The sequence below is a fragment of the Sciurus vulgaris genome, assembly GCF_902686455.1.
Source record: "Sciurus vulgaris genome assembly, chromosome: 12".
Lineage (NCBI taxonomy): Eukaryota > Metazoa > Chordata > Mammalia > Rodentia > Sciuridae > Sciurus > Sciurus vulgaris.
The window spans coordinates 99,665,543-99,685,174 of record NC_136473.1 but is presented as its reverse complement, the minus strand read 5'-3'; the positions used below and the strand labels follow the sequence as shown (position 1 = coordinate 99,685,174).

Below are 19,632 nucleotides of genomic sequence, written 5' to 3'. Positions count from 1 at the left end.
GGGATGGGGCTGCTCTCAGTCCCTTGAGAACTCTCACTTCCCACAGCCTAGGAACTCAGACACACTGAATCTCCTTCTGTCAGGATCCCTGCTTCGCTCTGATGACATCTTGCAGTCACAGGGCCTCATTTCTCAATGTGATACAGCGTTTCCTGTTACAGATCGGGATGAACCTTCCCTAAAAATTATAGTCTCTTATATTGGTTTCCTATTGCTGTGCAACAAATTATCACAAATTCTGGAGCTTAGGCAACACCAATGTATTATCCCAGGCTCCATGTGTCAGAAGTTCAATGTGAGTTAACTGAGTCCTTTGCCCAGTCACCAAACTGATTTCAAGATGCCAGTCAGGGCTGTCCTTAACTGAGTCTCACTGGCTGGTGGAAGATTTGAGTTATTTGCAGTTCTACATCTGAGGTTCTTGTTTCCTTATTGGTTATCCAGAAGATGCTCTCTAAGCAACTTGAGGCTGCTCTCAGTTCTCTGCCACGGGAATCACATGCCAGCAGCAGCAAATCCTTGAGCATGCACCTTCTTTCAAAGGGCTCACCTGACTAAGTCAGACCCACTCAGGGAAACCCCCTATGGATCAATTGAAAGTCAACTGATCATGGACGACTCCACTACATCCTCTGGACCCACCCACACTCAAGGAGAGGCGCATACAGGGCCTGTGTGCTGGGGCAGAATCTTCCAGGCCGTCTTAAAAGAGTTCTGCTTGCCACAGCATTCCCTTCTCCTTTGTGTTTATTATCATACATTACAACGTAATTATACATCTTTGTAGCTTTCTCATTATTGTATTGCCAATCCTTGCATAGTACCTGGAAAACAGCTCTTTAGAATTTTTGTTACTGGATTAATTAATTCTTTGGTTGTCTAGATTGAATGTGCAAGATCCCTTTAATTTATTAGCCACGTCTACATATTAGTCTCTTTCATCGTGTGTTCATTTTTGTGAAATTCAGTTGGGAAAGTTTTTTGTTTTGTTTTGTTTTGTTTTTTCCTTGCCATTGCTTCTGATCTCAGGTACAGAATCTGTTTAAGGACCTACCCAACCGAGCAGTACCTCCAGGGCTGTTTCGGGTAGGGGTCCAATGGGAAATACATGGAAACTCCAATTGAGCTGTTTAAAGAGGGTTTAATAAAGATACCTCTTACCATAGATATGGGCATGGTATAGAGATACCACAGGCATAGGCTGAGTAACAGTCATGCCCGTACTACCTCCAGGCTCCAAAGGATGTGGGACATGGGATGGGAGAATTTCCTACTATGTGTGAAGATTATGTAGTGGGTTGAGTGGTGCCTACTCAGGATAGGTCTAAATTCTAACCCCCGGATACTATGCATGAGACCTTATTGAGAAAAAGGGCCTTTGCGGTTATAATTAAGTATCTCAAAATGAGATCATCCTGTATTTAGGGTGAGCCCTAAATCCAATGACAGGAGTCCTCATAAGAAAAAGGCTGGTGGAGATTTAAGACAAAATGACACACAGAAGAGTAGATGATATGAAGATGGAGGCAGAGACAAGAGATGCATCCACGAACCAAGGAATACCAAAGATTGCTAGCAGACACCAGAAGCGAGGAGAGAGGCCTCATTTTCAGATTCCTGGTGTCCAGCACTGTGGATCTCTGCATTTCAATTATTTTGGCCTCCAGGTTTATAGGAAATGGTCGTGGAGCCCTCAGACACCAATACAGGTGTCATGGTGGCAGAATAGTGTCTGGACAGCCTGGAGAGCCCCATCCCAGGAGCTCAGAGTAAAGCCCTCACCTCACTCTTCCCCTTACCTCTGAGCCCTTGCTGGGGTTCGTCACTGACCACACCTGCCAGGAGCCAGAGGATCAAGTAGCTCACTGTTGTGCTAGACACCAGGTCAGCTTCCTGGGAGAGAGAGAGAGCCTGTTGAGCATGAGTGGAAGAGGGCTCTGGAGGGACAAACAGGATGCACAGCACATCTCTTTTTCCCTCATAGGTAGCGTTGCCATAAATCCTCATTTGTCTGGAGCAGTTTAGCTTTTACCTGTTGTCCCAATTCCCAAGTTAAAAAGAATTAATTTTTCCCCTTTTCATCCTCATCCAGACTTGGTTAATTATAGGGTCACTTTAGTCATAGGGCCACATCTAATTAGATCTTCATTCAAATGGAGGTGGAAGTTCTGCAGAATTTGGTGAGCGAGGCAAGTTACACCATCCTCCAGTGCCCTCTCCTGATTGCCCCATGGTCCTAGACATTGCTGACAGGTGTATGACAACTTCAGACCTTTTGAACACACTGAACAGGAGCGTACCTGCCTGTATCATATGCCCCATCATCTCTGCATTTATCTCTTTTCACTTCATCATGGAGATCCTTAAATCCGGCATCCTAACCTCCCTTGTTTGTCTTAAGCCTGCACAATACTCCACAATTTATTTAAACATTGCCTGATTGGTGAACATTTGTTATTTAAACTTCCATGCAAACAGTGCTGCAGTGGCCATTCTGGTGCACATCCCTTTGTATATATGTGTAGACTTCTACTTCTGGGTGGAAGTCTTAAGTAGCTTGTGTAATTGGTCATGTGCTTGTACCCAGCTACCTCCAAAAGGAAGCTAGGGGTTGAAAATAAAAATCTTCCCAGAAAGGTGGGCCTGACAATATGGACCTGATCAAATTGTTGGGAGGGTGTTTTTCAAGGCATTGTTAGGCCTTGTGACAATTGTCCACTGCAGGTGTCAAGAAGGGGGATTGTTTGCACTCTCAAGTTTGACAAGTGTTGAACTGACTTCAAAAAACTGTAGACCACTTTACATTGCTGTCTATAATTTACCATTCCGTTTTCTCTACATCTTGTTCCACAGTGGATATTATTTTTTAAATGCTTTTGACAATTTCAATAACCTGATGGAAGATCTCATTTTATTGAAATCTGCTTTTCCTCAAAATGGGTTGAGATTATTGATCTTAAGGACCTGTGTATTCTAAAACCTATCTGTATCCATTGTCCTGATGTTAGATTTATTTCTGCTGGCCGGTTAATGTTTGAACATTTCAATATATCTGAATATTGATTTTTTTTGCCTGTTACATATGGTGAAAATATTTCTTTCATGGTGCCTCTTTTATCTTTTTGATTGTGACTTGTAGTTATAGAAAACCCCAAGTGAAATGTGTAGTCTTTGCAGAGCTTTTTCTTACTTAAGAAAGTTTTTCATGCCCTTCATTTTAAAATATCTGCCTTTGTCCTTTTCAAAACATTTTAGAGTCATATTGCTCATTTAACCTTTTAACCCATCTATTATTCATTTTGAGCATTGCACATTTCTTATTGTGTAAGTTTTTATTCTTTTTCTATGTGGGGAGCCAGTTATTTCTCACATTAATTGAAGAGTTCATCCTTAACATGTGCTTCATTCTCACATTCCTTGTTTCTGTTTCTGGAGCTTCTATTATATTATACTATGTTGGTTTTGGGTCTGTGATAGTTGCTTGCTCCTACATCAGGCTGTTCAATTCTTGAATTAATTTCATAATGTATTGTGAAAGCTAGAAGTGCAGTACCTTCTGGGAGAAAACAAGTCCAGGCCTCTTTTTTATATTTCTTTCTGAGATATATTTTAGAATAGGTTTGCTGAATTTTGTAAAGGCTATATTGGAAAATTTTAATGAGCATACCATATACACATATATATGAAGATGCAAGTATGTTTTTGTGGAAAAAATTATGAGATACTATGTTGGGAGAATTTTACTAAATATCAGAGGTTTGTTTAGCATTGCAGAAGTAGGGTACAAATGACTTGTTAAAAGCAACAAAGAAGTGATTTCCGAATTCCTTCATCATTTCCCATGACAATATTCTATATGGCAATTAAAAAAATGGGAGCTCAGAAGACAAATAATGGGAGAAATCCTAGGACCTAAGTGTAATGGGGAAAGAAAGAAAGATTGGAAGCATTTTGTCCCAGACTCTACTCTGACCTGCACCCATAATGCACACTCTAGCCAGGAGTGTGGAGAACTGTCAGCCCACCCCGGAGAATCTGGGGGTACAGATCAGGGTGAGAAGCACACACTGTTTAGGAGGACTGGAACAATTGCACTATTCTTCGTGCACACTGGGTATCCACCCCATTCCTACCCATTTTGTTTTCTAAATCAGTCACATCCCCATTCTCTGCAGAGAAGTCTTTGGAGCCAAGGAAACAAAGCAGAGTTTTGACTTTCAGACCTACAAACTTAGGTCTCTGTCCTGTCTCTGACCAGCCGTGAGTCTGCAATCAAATTCCCCTTTTGGAGTCTTTGGGTTTTCCTATGTAAAATGGAAAGTCTATATGGCATACCTCATGACTAGAATTTACAGTAAGCAATGATGTAAGAATAACAATTCTAGTCAGGTCAGTGAAGTTTATTGTACGCATGGTCCTGAAAGAGTAGGCATGCTGTTTATACAACGGGTGCTTTAGACTGTCGATACCTCCTGAGGGTTTGCAAAGGAGTCAGTCAGACCATACATTTATAAGACAGAAAGGGAGACCTGACTGGAAGTAATTAAGACTTTATTAATTGTCCATTGTGTAGAGGTAACTGATATTCTGGAACATGCAGAGGAAACTAACGAGAGTATGAAAAATGTCTTGCTAACTAGAGGTCTAACTCTCAGGTCATGAGGCAAAACCTTCCCAAGAGAAACAATATGAGACACAGGACAAAAAGGCTATTTACAGCCTTGGTAAAATGACAGTCAATTTGGAGGAATTGGTGATGAATCCAGATTCAAGGAATATATGGGAGTTTTCAGGATAGGGGACCTCTTGTTGGTGGCAGTATGAGGGAATTTAATGGTGGCATGGAATAACAATCAATGCATAAGGAAATTGTGACTGGCAATGGGTTTTGTTCAGAGTGTTATTTGTCAGACTTGAGTAGAGGATGTAGTAAATAATCCAATCTGTTCTGGTGGGACTGACGGTAGTTAATCAGGTAGCTGAGCACTTTACTTTGACTGGGTGAGAGGTCAGAAATGAGAAAGTGTCATTCAGTGAATGTTTGCTTTATGACAGCTTGAAAGCCAAGATATGAAAGTTTTCACTCTGACTCAATGTATAAATTTGAAACCATGCTGATCCACCCAAATTAGAACATACACACACCTATAAGATGCTGGTCATTTCATCTAGGTTGGGTAGGTGAGTTGGGCTATGTCTGCTTTGCGGTTGCATGTGGCAGAATCAATTGGTTGATCAACTAAACTACCCGCCATTGCAGTTCCCATTTGTGCTTTATTCCTGTTAGAACCTTGATGCATCCCTACTGCACTCTGCTCTGCTCTTCAGAGCCTCCTGTATTCTCTTCCCGCCATGGCTGTTTCTTACATGTGGCCCTGCTCTTTCGGGCCTCTTATTCCTCTCCCACTGTCCTCATTCACAGCTTCCCCTTTGTTACTTTTCCATGCCATTCTCTTCCTATGTCATCAGTAACGAGAGGCTCAGTGACAGACAGGGCAACAGTTGGGATCAGCTGTTGTCCTTTGGGGCTGTTACCTTCATTGGGGAGCAATGAGTGTGCCACCCATGAGGCTGAGAGGGCCCACGGTGGGGAAGAAGGGGTGGGGTATGTGCCAGGCATTCTAGGCCCGGCTCAGGGTGAGCTCTTTGCAAGCAGAGGAGCCTGGTCTTCCTTCCCTGGCTGCTCCACTTCCTGCAACAGCCTGTACAGGGGTTCTGGACTGCTCTCATGATACGGAGCTTCCTTGGACTCCGTCATCTTCAAGCTGGGACGGTAACAACGATGCCAACAGTAAAAGAAGCCATAGATTGCCAACAGGCACAAGGCATCAAACATCACATGCCAGCAGAAGAAGGTGGTGACAAACATGAGGTCGCTCATGTCATCATCCTCCCAGGGGTAGCCAGAGACTGGTCCGTACAAAATAAAGCCTGCCTGCATCAGCCAGGAGCCCATGATCACAAACAGAAAAGCCTCCGTCATCCAGAGGTGAAACATCTCAGGAGTCCACAGCTCTGCAGTTAACACCAGCAACTGCAGGAACACCACCAAGATGAGCAGGGAGTGAACTTGCAGCTCAATCCCCGATGACTCCTTAACATGTGACACCAGCAGCAGCAGGAGCTCATAGGAGGACAGGACCAGGGCACCTTTTTCTAGGGCCACACACCTCTGAGGCAGCAAGTTCTTGCTTATGACATCTCCACAGCCGTTGATTATGAGGAGGGTGAACATGGTGAGGTGCTGCCAGTCTTGGGGGTACATAAACCTTGGTGGCAGCTTCCCGTTCATCAATGTCATCCCTCCTTCAGTGCAGGAATTGACATAAATTATGAAAAAGGAGCCGGCCACTATCTTCAGCAAACCTTCGCAGGATATTTTCCACAGTCTGGCCCACCTCCCTTTATTCTTGGGAGGGCACAAAGATCGGAGTGAGTCATTGGCTATCACTATGGCCTTATACAGTCCATAACAGAAGAGAAATAGCCCTGGGTAAACGTGACCATTGAAATTTCCCATGAAATTACTCGTCTGTCTGACTCAGGAGTTAGGAACAAAACTCAGGACTTCTCTGCCCTCCTTTCCCTCACGGGCCCCTGAAGTTTTTAGTACTATGCAGAGCTAACTTCTTCCTACTTTTATTATCTCTCTCTGCCCACTGCACTCTCCCACAGAATGGAAAGTTCTGGACAGGAGCCTACACTCCGTGTGAAAGGAGTCTCATTGTTCCATTCCATTCTGGAACACTGGGTACTGACTGACTTCTGCCAAAGAAGAAAGATGAATATTTCTGAGTATGCACCTGTAGGAAGATGTGCTCTTAGGAGTGCTACCTGGGGACCCTTTAGGAGCTTCTGGTGACAATTCATCGCTTATTTCCTTCTGCCTATGTCCAGTTCTCAGAGATTGGAGAGATGCCTGATCATGGAGAAGATCACCTATGTACAAATTTTTGTGCAATCTTTAAGACCTCTTTTCATATCTTGGGTCATACACTGAAGACAAATATATTCTTTATGGACATAAAAGTTATTAACGTGGTTTTGTGTTCATATGTGCAGATGCTGAGTTCCTTCTTGGTCTAATTCTTCTGTTACAGACAGATTTTGGAGACTACCAAGAAAGCTGATTGCCTCTCCCCCAGTCTCTCGCCAATGGATAATAAATGAACCTAAGAAGCCATCTTTTGAGATCAATTTTAGAGTATTATGGTGTAATTTCTTATTAAAATGTGGTTATAGGTATGTGAGGCAAGTAGATCCATTGAGCTGCTTATATTTTAATGTGAATTAACTCCTCAACTTTATTCTCTTCATCTAATACTTACAGGTAAAAGGAGTCCTGGACATTATATGACAGCCAGCTTCATATGAGAGATTGCATCCAAGGCAAGAATTTTCATTTTCTTAAATAAAATTATTGATAAGTATGGTATACAATGTATTGTTTTGATATACGTTGTGAAATGATTAGTGTAGTCAAACTAATTAACATCTCTCACCTTATATAATTACTTTTTGTGGTGAGAACACTTAAGATCTATTCTGTCAGCAAATTTCAAGTATATAATGTCTCATTATTAATCTTAGTCCTTCTGCTATTAGCTCTCTAAAACATTCATCCTACATGACTGAAACCTTGTACCTTTTGACTAAGATTCCTACCATGTCTGCCTCTGGTAACCACCATTTGTTACTCTCTGCTTCTCTAAATTCAGCATTTTTAGATTCCACATGTGAGATCATGCAATCAGTATATTTTCTTTCCTTCTTTTTTTTTTTTTTTTAAAGCCTATTCACTTAACATAATGCCCTTCAGGTTCAGCTTGGTCCATGTTGTCACGAATGACAAAATTTCCTGAATACTATAGTGTAGTAATTTTCTAATGCAGGCTCTGCTGATGGCCAGGTGGCTCCTGTATTTTGGCTGTTACAAATAATGTGCCAGTCAACCTGGGAGTGCAGATGTGTCGTCTGCTGACTTCATTATGGATATATGTGGAGAAATAGAATTGCTGGGTCATATGGTAATCCTATTTTTGATTTTTTGAGAAACTTTCATACTATTTTTCAGACTGGCTCTTCCAATTACATTCCCACCAATGGTGTATAGTGGTTTGCTTTCCTCCACATTCTCCCCAACACTCATTATTTTTTGTCTTATTTATTTATTTTGTTGTGGTTGTTTTGTTTTGTGCTGGAGATTGAACCCAGGGATGCTCCACAAATGACCTATGTTCCGCACCCTTTTACATTTTTGAGGCAGGGTCTTGCTAAGTTGCCCAGGCTGGTCTTGAACTTGTGATCCTCCTGCCTCAGCCTCCCCAGTAGCTGGGATTGGAGGTGTGCACCACCATGCTTGACTTGTCTCTTTTATAAGAGCCATCCTAATGTGTGGGGTAATACTATCTCATTGTGGTTTTGATTTGCATTTCCCTGTTGATCACCTTTTCATATACCTCTTGGCTGTTTGTCGCTTTGGAAAAATGTCCATGCAGATTCTTTACTCATTTTTAAAAAATTTATAAATAATAGAAATTTATTTCTCATAGACTTGGATGCCAGGAATTCCAAGATCAAGGTGCCAGAAGATTCCATGTCTGGTAAGGGTTACTCTCTCTGCTTCCAGGATAAGTTGCCTTGTTATGGTATCCTCACATGGCAAAAGATGGAAGTGAAAAAATAGAGGAACATTAATTCCCTTCAGCCCTTTTATAATCTTGCTAAATACACCTCATGACTTAATCATTCTTCTGAAGGTCCCACTTCATTTTTAAATATATTTTTATTTCTAATTGACACATAGTAATTGTACCCGTTCATTGGGTACAATGTGCCATTTTAATACATGAATACAATGATCATACAATGATCATACAATGTGTAATGATCAGATCAGGGTAATTGGCATATCTATCAACTCAGACATTTAAAAATCCTCTTTACTAGCTGTTTTGAAGTATTCGATTAATTGTTGTCAATCATGGTTATCCTACAATGCTATTCTTCTTATCCAATCCTACCTGTTAACACTCTGCACCCATTAACCACCCTCCCTCCACCCCATTCTTCCTGATACCAGGCTCTGGTAGCTACTATTCTGTCTGTACTTCTTTAAGATCAGCTTTTAAGCTTCTGAATGCATTTGTCTTCCTGCATCTGACTTGTTTCACTTGGCATAATGTTCTTCTGTTCCATCCATGTTGCTGCAAACAATGGATTTTATTATTTTCTACGACTAAATAATATTCCATTGTGTGTACACAGTATATTTTTATTTTTCATTCATCTGTCCACGGCCACCTAGGGTGATTCTATCTCCTGGCTATTATGAATAGTGCTGCAACAAACAAGAGAATGCAGACATCTCTTTGACACACTGATTTAAATTCCTTTGGATATATACCCAATAGTGAAATTGCAGGATCATACACTAGTTCTATTTCCAGCTTTTTAAGGAAACTTCACACTGTTTTCCATAATTGCTGAACCAATTTACATTTTCACCAATAGTATATAAGCGTTCCCCTTTTCCTCATCCTCACCTGCATTTTTAATCTTTTGTTAATAACAATTCTAACAGTGAGATAATATCTCATTGTGGTTTTGGTTTGCATACATCTGATAACTGGTAATGTTGAGTATTTTTTCATATATTTGCTGGCCATTTATATATCCTCTTTCAACAAATGTCTGTTCAGGTAATTTGCTCATTTTTAAGTTGGATTGTTTATGCTTCGCTGTTGAGTTGTTTGAGTTTCTTGGATGCTCTGGAAATTAATCCCTTGTCAGATGAGTTAGTTTTCAATTTTTTCTCTAATTCTGTAGGCTTGTCTCCTCACTCTGTTGTTTTTTCCTTTGTTATACAGAAGATTTTTAGTTTGAAGGGATCCCATTATCAATTTTTACTTTTGGGCCTGTGCTTCTGGGGTCATATCAAAAACATAATCTACCCAGATAAATATTCTGAATTACTCTCTCCATTTTTTTCTTCTAGTAATTTCATGGCTTTAGGTCTTATATTTAAGTCTTTGATCCATTTTGAGTTGATTTTCATATAGAGTGAGAAATAAGGATCTGATTTCTTTCTTTTGCATATGGCCAGTTTTCCTGGCCTGATTATTGAAGAGATTTTATTTACTCCAATGTATGTTCTTGCTGCCTTTTTTGAAAATCAGTTGGTAGTAAATGTGTGGGTTAATTTCTGAATTCTCTATTTCTATTGGTCTATGTGTCTGTGTTAATGCCAGTACCATACTGTTTTGGTTACTGCTGCTATTTGGTACATTTTGAAGTGAGGTATGATAACACCTCCAGTCTTTCCCCACCCCCCTTTTCAGAATTTTATTGACTATTCAGTGTCTTTTGTGGTTCCATACACATTTTAGTTTTTTCCTATTCCTGTGAAGAATGCCTTTGGTATTTTGATAATTGCATCAAATCTGTAGATTGTTTTGGATAGTGTAGATGAGTTAAAAATATTAATTCTTCCTTTATAGGCACATGGAACAGCTTCCATTCTGTGCATTTGTCCTCTTCGATTTCTTTCATAAGTTTTTGTAAATTTCATTACAGAAATTATTCACTTGCTTGGTTACATTTATTATTAAGTACTATTTTGTAGCTGTTATGAATGGGATTTCTTTCTTAATGATTTCATTATGTTTATTTTCTATCCTGCAACTTTTCTGAACTTGTTTATCAGCTCTCACCATTGTGTGGTGAAGTCAGATTTTTCTATACATGACATTATCTCTGAAAACAGGGATTCTTTGACCTCCTCCTTACCTATTTGACTTCTACTTATTTATCTTGTTTTTTAGCTCTGGCTAAGACTTCCAGTAGTGTGTGTGTTTTAAGATTGCCTCTCAGCCTGTGTGTGATCCAGGCTGGCCTCAAACTCCTGGGCTCTAGAAATCTTCCTGCCTCAGCTTCCTAATTACCTAGGACTGCAGTTTCATACCACCACACAAACCTCCACTTCTGTCCTGAATAAGAATGATGGAAGTAGACATCTTTGTCTTATGCCTGATCTTACAGGGAAAATTTTTATCTTTTCCTCATTTGGCATGATATAGATTGCAGACTTGCCATATGCCGATCTTATTGTGTTGAGGTATATTCTGTGTATATGTAAATTTGTTTAGAGTTTTTCTCATGAAGTGATGTAGAATTCTATGGAATTCCTTTTGTGTACCTATGGAGATGATTGTACAGTTTCAGTCTTCATTCTTTTGATGCAATGCACTGTTTATCAGTTTGTCTTTATGTTGAACCATCCTCACATGGCTGCCATAAATCCCACTTTGATTGTGGTATATAATCATTTTTAGGTGCTGTTGGATTTAGTTTGCTTGGGTTTTGTTGAAAGTTTTGCATCTGGGTTTTTTAGATATATTGGGCCTGTATTAGCAAAACTCAACGGTGAAGCCATCTGGTCCTGGGCTTTTCTTTGTTGGGGGACTTCTTATAATGGATTTTAATATCATTAGTTTTTATTGGTCCATTCATGTTGTTTGTGTCCTCATGATTCAATTTTGGTAATTTGTTCATATCTAGAAATTTATCCATTTCTTCTAGGTTTTCTGGTTCATTGGCATGTTGTTCTTCACAGTCCTTAATGATCCTTTTTATTGCTGTGGTATCCATTATAATGTCTGTTTTCATATCTCATTTTATTTATTTGGTTCTTACCCCTTTGTTTCTTGGTTAGTTTAGCTAAAAGTCTGTCAATTTTATCTTTTTTAAAAAACCAACTCTTTGTTTCATTGGGATTTTTTTGTTGTTCATTTTGTTTTAGTCTCTATTTCTCCTATTTCTACTCTGATTCTTCTTATTTCCTTCCCTTTTATTAATTTTGGTTTTGGTCTGGTTTTACTCTTCTGGTTCCTTAAATTGTATCACTAGGTCATTTATTCAAAATCTTTATATTTTTTTAAATTTTGAGACAGGGTCTTACTAAGTTGCCAAGGCTGACCTTGAACTTGTGATCCTCCTGCCTCATTCTCCCAAGTAGCTAGCTGAAATTGGAGATGTGCACCACCACACCCAGTTTCTATTTTTTTAATATAGGCACTTTCTGCTGAAAACTTCCTTCTTACCACTGTTTTTGCTGTATCACATAGACTTTGGTATGCTGTTTTCATTTTCATTTGTTTCAATAAATTTTTAAATCTTTTGATTACTTTATTGATTTCTTTGGTAATTCAAGAGATTGTTGTTTTATTTTTAGGTAGTTCTACAATTTTGAAAGTTTCTTTTGTTGATTTCCAGTTATATTCTGTTGTGATAAGAGAAGATGCATGTTATGATTTCTTACTTTTTCTTTTTAATTTGACTTTATCTTGTGATCCGACATGGCCTATCCTAGAGAATGTTCCATTTGGTGATAAGAAAAATGTGTATTCTGCAGCATTTGAATGAAATATTCTGTAATTACCTATTGGGTCTACTTGGTCAATAGTAAAATTTAACTCAAGTGTTTCTTTGTGGACTTTTTTTTTTATTGCAGGGGTGGGCTGGATGAGTTGTCCATTTATGTGAAAGTACATCATCGAAGTCTCCAATTGTTATTGTATTATAATCTATCTCCCCTTTTAGATCTAATAATGTTTGCTTTATATGATTTAGTGCTCCAGTGTTGGGTGCACATATATTTGCAGTTGTTATTTCCTCTTGTTGAATTGATCCCCTATTGCTATATACTGACCTTCTTTGTCTCATTTTACAGGTTTTGACTTAATACCTATTTTATCTAATATAAATATAGCTATCCCTACTTGATTGTAGTTTCCTTTTTTATGGTATATTTTTTCTTATTCAGTTACTTGTTACTTTCAATCAATGTGCCCCTTTACTAGTGAACTGAGTTTCTTGTAGGCAGCATATTATTGGGTCTAGATTTTTGGTTTTTTTAACCCATTCAACCAATCTCCATCTTTTTTCTTTTTTTTTTTTTTTAATTTTTTTTAAATTTTTTGTACCAGAATTGAATCCAGAGATGGTTGAGCTTTGTCCTCAGTCTTTTTAATTTTTTATTTTGGACCAGGGCCTTTCTAAGTTGCTTAGAGCCTTGCTAAGTTGCTGAGGCTGGCTATGAACTTGTGATCCTCCTGCCTCAACCTCCCTCCAGGATCCTCTCTAACTTTTAATTGAAACTTAATCCATTTACATTCAACAATATTATTCACAAATAAAAACATAACTCCTGTAATTTGCCACATTTAGGGGTTTGTTATATGATATAAAAACAACCTAGGATGCTGGTTGTATATGCTGAACTGACTTTGTTTCCTGGTTATTGTTCATCTTTGTGGTTTGATGGTTTTCTGTATTGATAGGTTTATTTCTCTTCTTTTTATCTTATGTTTATCTGCTTTACTGTTGAGTTTTGTCTTCATAGTGCAGTTATCATCCTTTTGCTTCTAATGTAGTATTCCCATAAGCATTTCTTTTAGGGTCAGTTTGGTGTTGATGTTCCCTCAGTTGGTGTTCCCTCAGTTTTTAATTGCCTGGAAAAGTTTATTTTTTCTTTATTTTTGAAGGGTAATTTTGCTGGGCATAATACTCTTGGTTTCCTCTTTTTTTTTTTTTTTTTTTTTTTTCCTTTCATTACTTTGAATAAACCATCTCATTTTGTCCTGGTCTGTAAGGTTTCTTTTAAGAAGTCTAATGTTAGTCTAATAGGAGTTCCCTTATATGTGACTTGATGCTTTCTCTTTCTTTCTTCTTCTTTTCTTCTGTTCATAGAATTATCTCTTCATCTTATACTCTTGACAGTTTGATCATAATATGCCTCAGAGAGGAACTTTTTTGGTTGAATCTATTAGGGGCTTTGACTTCCTAGACCTGGATGTCTATATCTTCCCAAAGATCTGGAAAATTTTCAGCAATTGTTTTATTGATTATGTTTTCTATGCCTTTCCCACCTCTTCTTCTGGAACACCCATAAGGTAATAGTTTGCTTACTTAATGATGTTCCATGAATTTCAGAGACTTTCTTCATTCATTTTAATTTTTTCTTCCCTTTTTTTCAATCTGACTGAGTTTTTAAAAAGACCTATCTTTAAGCTTAGAAATTCTTTCTTTGGGGCTGTGGGTGTAAGGCAAAGCCCTTACCTAGCATGCATGAGGGCCTGAGTTCAGGCCTCATCACTGAAGAAACAAATCTGTATTTATTCTTATTGATGATATTTAATGATGTTCAGGTTCTCAACTCTATTTTTTATTTCATTTATTGAGTTCTTTATCTCCAAGATTTTTGATTGGTTCTGGTTTATGATCTCCATCTCTGAACAGAATTTCTTATTTGCATCATGAATTGGCTCCCTAATTTCATTGAGTTTCTTTCAGTATACTCTAATATTTCAATGTTTCCTTAAAAATTCATTATTTTGTTTATTTATTCATTTATTTATTTATTTATTTGCATTCCTTGCCAGGCAATTTGGTGATGTTCTTTTTAAGGGGGTCTGTGCTAAAGAATTATTATATTCCTTTGGAGGTGTCATGTTACCTCATTTTTTCTTGATTATTATGTTCATACATTGATATTTGTGCTTCCATTGAGTCACTTGCCTTTACCCATTTTATAGGGTAACTTTCTTGGTAAAATACTTTCTGCTGGTGATACAACCTAGGGCACTGGTCATATAATGCTGAGTTGACTTTGTTTCATGGTGGGCACTTTAGTGTGTGTTCTTGTAGCTTCTTGACCTGTAATCAATGTAGTCAATGTCTGGGTGTTTCAGCAGTCTAGGCTTTTGAGGTCGTGGGGTTGTACTGACAGCTGGGATGTAGCTCCCTTACTCAGGGCCAGTTTACTGGAAGATCTAGGTGCAGTGTGCCAGCTGCACAGGTGGGGCATCCATCAGTTTCCATGGGCCACATGAGGGTAAGGCCCAGATGGGTGGTGCAACATGCTCAGTAGTGAGGTGATGTGCCCGTCAGTGTCTGAGTCTTACATGGGAGCCAGGCCACACAAGTGGCCCAGGTAGGATGTTTGTCAGTATCTGAGGGCTTCATAGATGCCTTCACAAGGCCTCTGGGAGCCAACCTGAACAGGAATGTCTGCCTGGTTGCTTCTTGGGGCTGAGGGTGGGTGGAAAGAGCTAAACATCTGCTTCTTAGAACTTCGGTTACCCAAACTTATAAGAATAGCTGCTCAACACAGGAGGCTGGGCAGGGCCTGGCTGCTTCCAGGACAATGGAAGTATGGTTGAGGCTGCAAGAGTGGTTTCTGGGTGCATACACAGGTCAAATCATTTGGTCTGCTTTTCAGGTGCTTCCTGGGGCTGTGGGAGGATTGGAAAGCCTCCTGACTGGTTCACAGAAATAAGCTGATGCAGCTGCTGGGAGCAGCTGCCCAACTGCATCACAGAGCCTGGGTCTGCAGCATCTAAAGATGGTATCTTGCAGCAGGAACCCGGGTTAAGGCAGGTACAACATAGGCCAGGATGTTTCTCTGGGGCAACTCAGCAGGGTGGTAAACCAGCGACTCCCTAAAATGGGCTTAGGGCTTGCAAGGCTCACAGGGTGCTGCAGAAGCAAAATGCCTTAGGTGTCTGTGGCACAAATGGAGACCACCAGGAGTGTTCTACCTACCCTTTCCCCACCAAACAAAGTCTCTTTTGGTTCAGAGTTGATCTCAAGATATGGAATGTAGATGCTGTGTGCTTTATTCCCTTCTTTATAAGGTCATCATGTATCTCCGTGCTGTTCATATCTCTGTTTCATCCCCACTGAATTCTGATGCTTTACTTCGAACACTCCAGTGAAATGGCTTTCTTTCTTTCTTTCTTCTTTTTTCTTTTTGGCCTTTGTTATGAAAGAAAGTATGTGAGGCACCTCTAGTCAGCCATCTTGCTGACATTATATGTTTTTACCCATTTTTAAATTGGGTTATTTGATGTTTCGCAATTGGGTTAGGATTAATTTTATTAAGGAGAATAAAGATATGTACCCTAAAATCTATTGAACATTATCAAAAAAAATTGAAGAAGACAGATAAATGAAAATATATCCTATGTTCATGGATTGGAAGAATTAATATTGTTTACTTGTTTATACTACTTAAAGCACTCTATAGATTCAACACAATTCGTATCAAAATTCCAATGGCATTTTCACAGAAGTAAGATAAAAAATTCTAAAATTTTAATGAAACCACAAAAGACCCTGAATATTCAAATCGGTCTTGAGATAGTATAACAAAGTTGAAGGCATCATACTTCCTAATGTAAAATTATATTACAAAACCATAATAATTAAAACAGTGTAGTTCTGGAACAAAAACAAAGACATATACAATAGAAAACAATAGAGAGCCTCAAAATAAACCCCTGTGTTTATGGTCAACTAGTCTTGACTAGAGAGCTAAGAATAATAATTGGAAAAGAATCATCTCTTCAATAATTAGCAGAAGGAAAACTGGATATGCACATGCAAAAGAATGAAATTTGTACCCTTATCTTACACCATACACAATAATCAATTCAAAATTGATTAAAAATTTAAATATAAAACCTTAAAACATAAAACCCTTACAAGAAAACAGGAAAACTCCTTGTCTTTTGTCTTGGCAATGATTTTTTAAGATGTGATACCAAAGCACAGGCAAAAGAAGCAAATGTATATACATAGGTCTATGTTAAACTAAAAAGCTTCAGGCAGCAAAAGAAAAAATTGACAAGATTATAAGGTAACCTACAAAATGGGCAAAATATTTGTCATATATCTGACAAGGGATTAAAAGCCAAAATATACATAGTCTTTATTTAGAGGGTATGGTGGAGAACAAGGTGAGGAATCCATAGGTAAACAAATGATTATGAGACTATTGCAGTAGTAGTTTTGAGGGAAGAGGAAGTTTGTCATAGAAAACGAACCACCTGACTTTATGTCTCTGCATAATTATCTACCTGCCGCATATAAGCAATGCTGTCGAGCAGAGAGGCAGAATCAATGCGCTGAGAGTGCTCCCAGTGTGTAGCAGTCTTCACTGCCTCTGAGTCTTAACTCTCAGGAAAGTATCTACCCACTTAATCCCTCCCATCCCAGTATCTTCTATACCTACTTAGTACAGTATTCCCTTCTTATGCTCAATTTTGGTCTTTGCAATTTTCATTACCTGTAGTAAAACATGGTTCAAAAATATTAAATGGAAAATTCCAGAAGTAAACAGTTTATTCATTTTAAGTCATGTACTGTTTGGGTAGCATGATGAAATCTTGTGCCATCAGCTGTCTTGCCTGGGACATGAATCATTCCTTTGTCCAGTGTATTTGAACTATATGTAGCTGACCATTAGTCCCTCAGTAGCCATCTCAGTTATGAGAGTGACTGTCATGGTATCATAGCGTTTGCGTTCAGGTAACCCTTACACTGTAGCCTAACAATGCCTGTCATTAATCTCAACTAATTTCTCTGTGGTAATGCAAAACTAATACATAGACTTTACAGAAAAATTTGGACAAATGCACAAGCAAAGAATGAGAAAAAAATTAAGCACCTGAAATACCATAATCTGATGATAACCACTGTCAACATTTGTGGTGGGATCCCAGCTTTAGGAAGGCAAGGCTGTGGGAAAAAATAATAATAATAATAGAAAAAAAAACTGAAAAAAAAAGAAAAGAAAAAAGTGATTGGCAAATAATAAAAAGTGACTGGAAATTGAGAGATCAGGATTCCAGTCCCAATTTTTTCCCTAATTAGTAATATCTCTGTTTCTTTATTAGAAAAAGAAAAGCATTTTGACGTCTGTGTTCTCTAAAGAGAGAGAAAATTTAAGCATAGGATAGGATAGAAGGGGTATGTTTATTGTACATTCTCCTCTTTAGTTAGTGGTCAAAACACTGAGAAAACTTTGAAGGACTGAATGCCCAGAGAGAGGAGGTACAAAGGGAAGCTGAGAGTGGGACACCAATGGAGTGGACCAAGGCAGAGAAACCCTTGGTATTCTCTTTGATTCTTGCCTTTGCTCTGGAACATGGCTGAGCTGTTGTGAGTAAAAGCGGCCCCTGGTGCTGCAGTCTGTGGCTCCACTGAGTATTTTCCAGGAGCACAGACAGTGCATGTTTCTGAGAAGCTCAGGTCCCCTTGGAATAGACTGTGGGCATAAGGAATAGCTGCACTAGTTCACTAGTAATGGCACTTTTGGTGCCCTGGGGCTCTTGATCTGGGACACAGTGAATGTGGGGGACAAGCTAATACCAGTCCTCTCCTGACCACCACATTTACTTCCACTCATGACCATTTTTGGCAGCTGGGACAAGAGGGCAGAGCAAGCAAAGGAACACCTGAAGTTCAAGGTTGAAAGTGGCACGTATGCAGAACAAGCAGTCCCACAAAACATCCCATCTGTGATGTCCAGTACTGCATTTGGCCAGGCCTCAAGGCTGCGTGTTCTTCATTAAACTCTGAGCATCCTGGTCTCAGGACTTTGAAGATAGGAATCACACACCCCAAACTACTGCCCACAGTAGTGGAGAGGGAAGCCAAGTGTGGTGAATGATTAGCAGAACTGCAGACTGCTCCAGAGTCTGTGGGCGTGGAGTGCCTGGACAGCTATTCCATGGGGGAAGCTCAGCTTGACCACAGGAGCCTGTGGAGGTTCTCCACCCACCTCAGACCTGCCTCCTCCATATTACTGAGGGTCCCTGAGAATAGCCAGTGCCATTTGTCCATCATGAGTTGCTAGAGTGAGCAAGAGAGTCTTCTGGAATTCAGTAAACATGAATTTTAACTGCACTGACAGATTCTTTGTCCTCACAGAGACTATAATACAGTAAAAAGCCTAGTATACACATGCACACACACACACAATATACAAATATGCTTTACTAGTTAAAGAGTTCTTTAGAGTTAGAATGTGTCATGAGTGCTGTGCAGAACGCAGGTTAGAGGATTCAAGGACAAGCGTCATCATGGGAGAGGTGGTGGTTGGTTAGACTCACCCCTAGCCATGCCATACAAGCGGCAGGTTACTGGGGGGAGGTCTTAGTGTAAGGTTCTTTTAGAAGCTCTCCTTTTAATCTGTCTCCTTTTGATTGCTTATGTCCTTGTCATCTTCGTCTTTGTCAGTGTTCGTAACTCATCTTGTTTCATTGGGAAATGACTCCAGGAGAGGAGAGACCAGCTGTGTGGCCAGGGGCTAAGTCAGGGATTCAGAGGTGGCATTTCTATGGGGAATCGGCACAACGCCAGAGTCTAAGCCTCATCTGGCCAGACTTTTCTTAGTAGTTGAAACAGGATGTGAAGGATATTTAGTTTCCTACTTTAGAATCCTCTCCACCCTTATGCATCTTCCTCTGTGCCTCAGGAGGCTGTGCTTTATGGACAGTAATGATGACCTTCTTCCCTTCATGGCTTCTGGTTAGGTTTGCTAACAAAAAGCATGATGAGGGTGTGCTAAAAAGGAAGAGAGTGGGTCCAACATGTTTATTCCTGACTTCCCGCTTTTGTTGGGTTGTGGTAGGTTGGTTGCATCATCTATAGAAGGCCATAACTCTAGCAGAAGGTCCCCTTCTATAGATAAAACTACCTCTCCACATCCCATAAACACACATCCTTGGGCCTTCAGGCTAGATGTGGTTAGCAGCTCTTCACTGATACTAACCTGTTACAGTTCGG

At 39.4% G+C, this 19,632-nt stretch overlaps 1 protein-coding gene across 1 annotated transcript; it reads right to left on the bottom strand.

Annotated features, from left to right (window-relative positions):
* Positions 1-5,632: 5,632 nt before the first annotated feature.
* On the bottom strand, positions 5,633-6,520 carry LOC306642071 (transmembrane epididymal protein 1-like; the record flags this gene model as incomplete). The annotated part of the gene is made up of 1 exon (XM_079107486.1): positions 5,633-6,520. The coding sequence occupies one exon, from the start codon at positions 6,518-6,520 to the stop codon at positions 5,633-5,635; it is 888 nt and encodes a 295-aa protein (XP_078963612.1).
* Between the last annotated feature and the right edge of the window lie 13,112 nt (positions 6,521-19,632).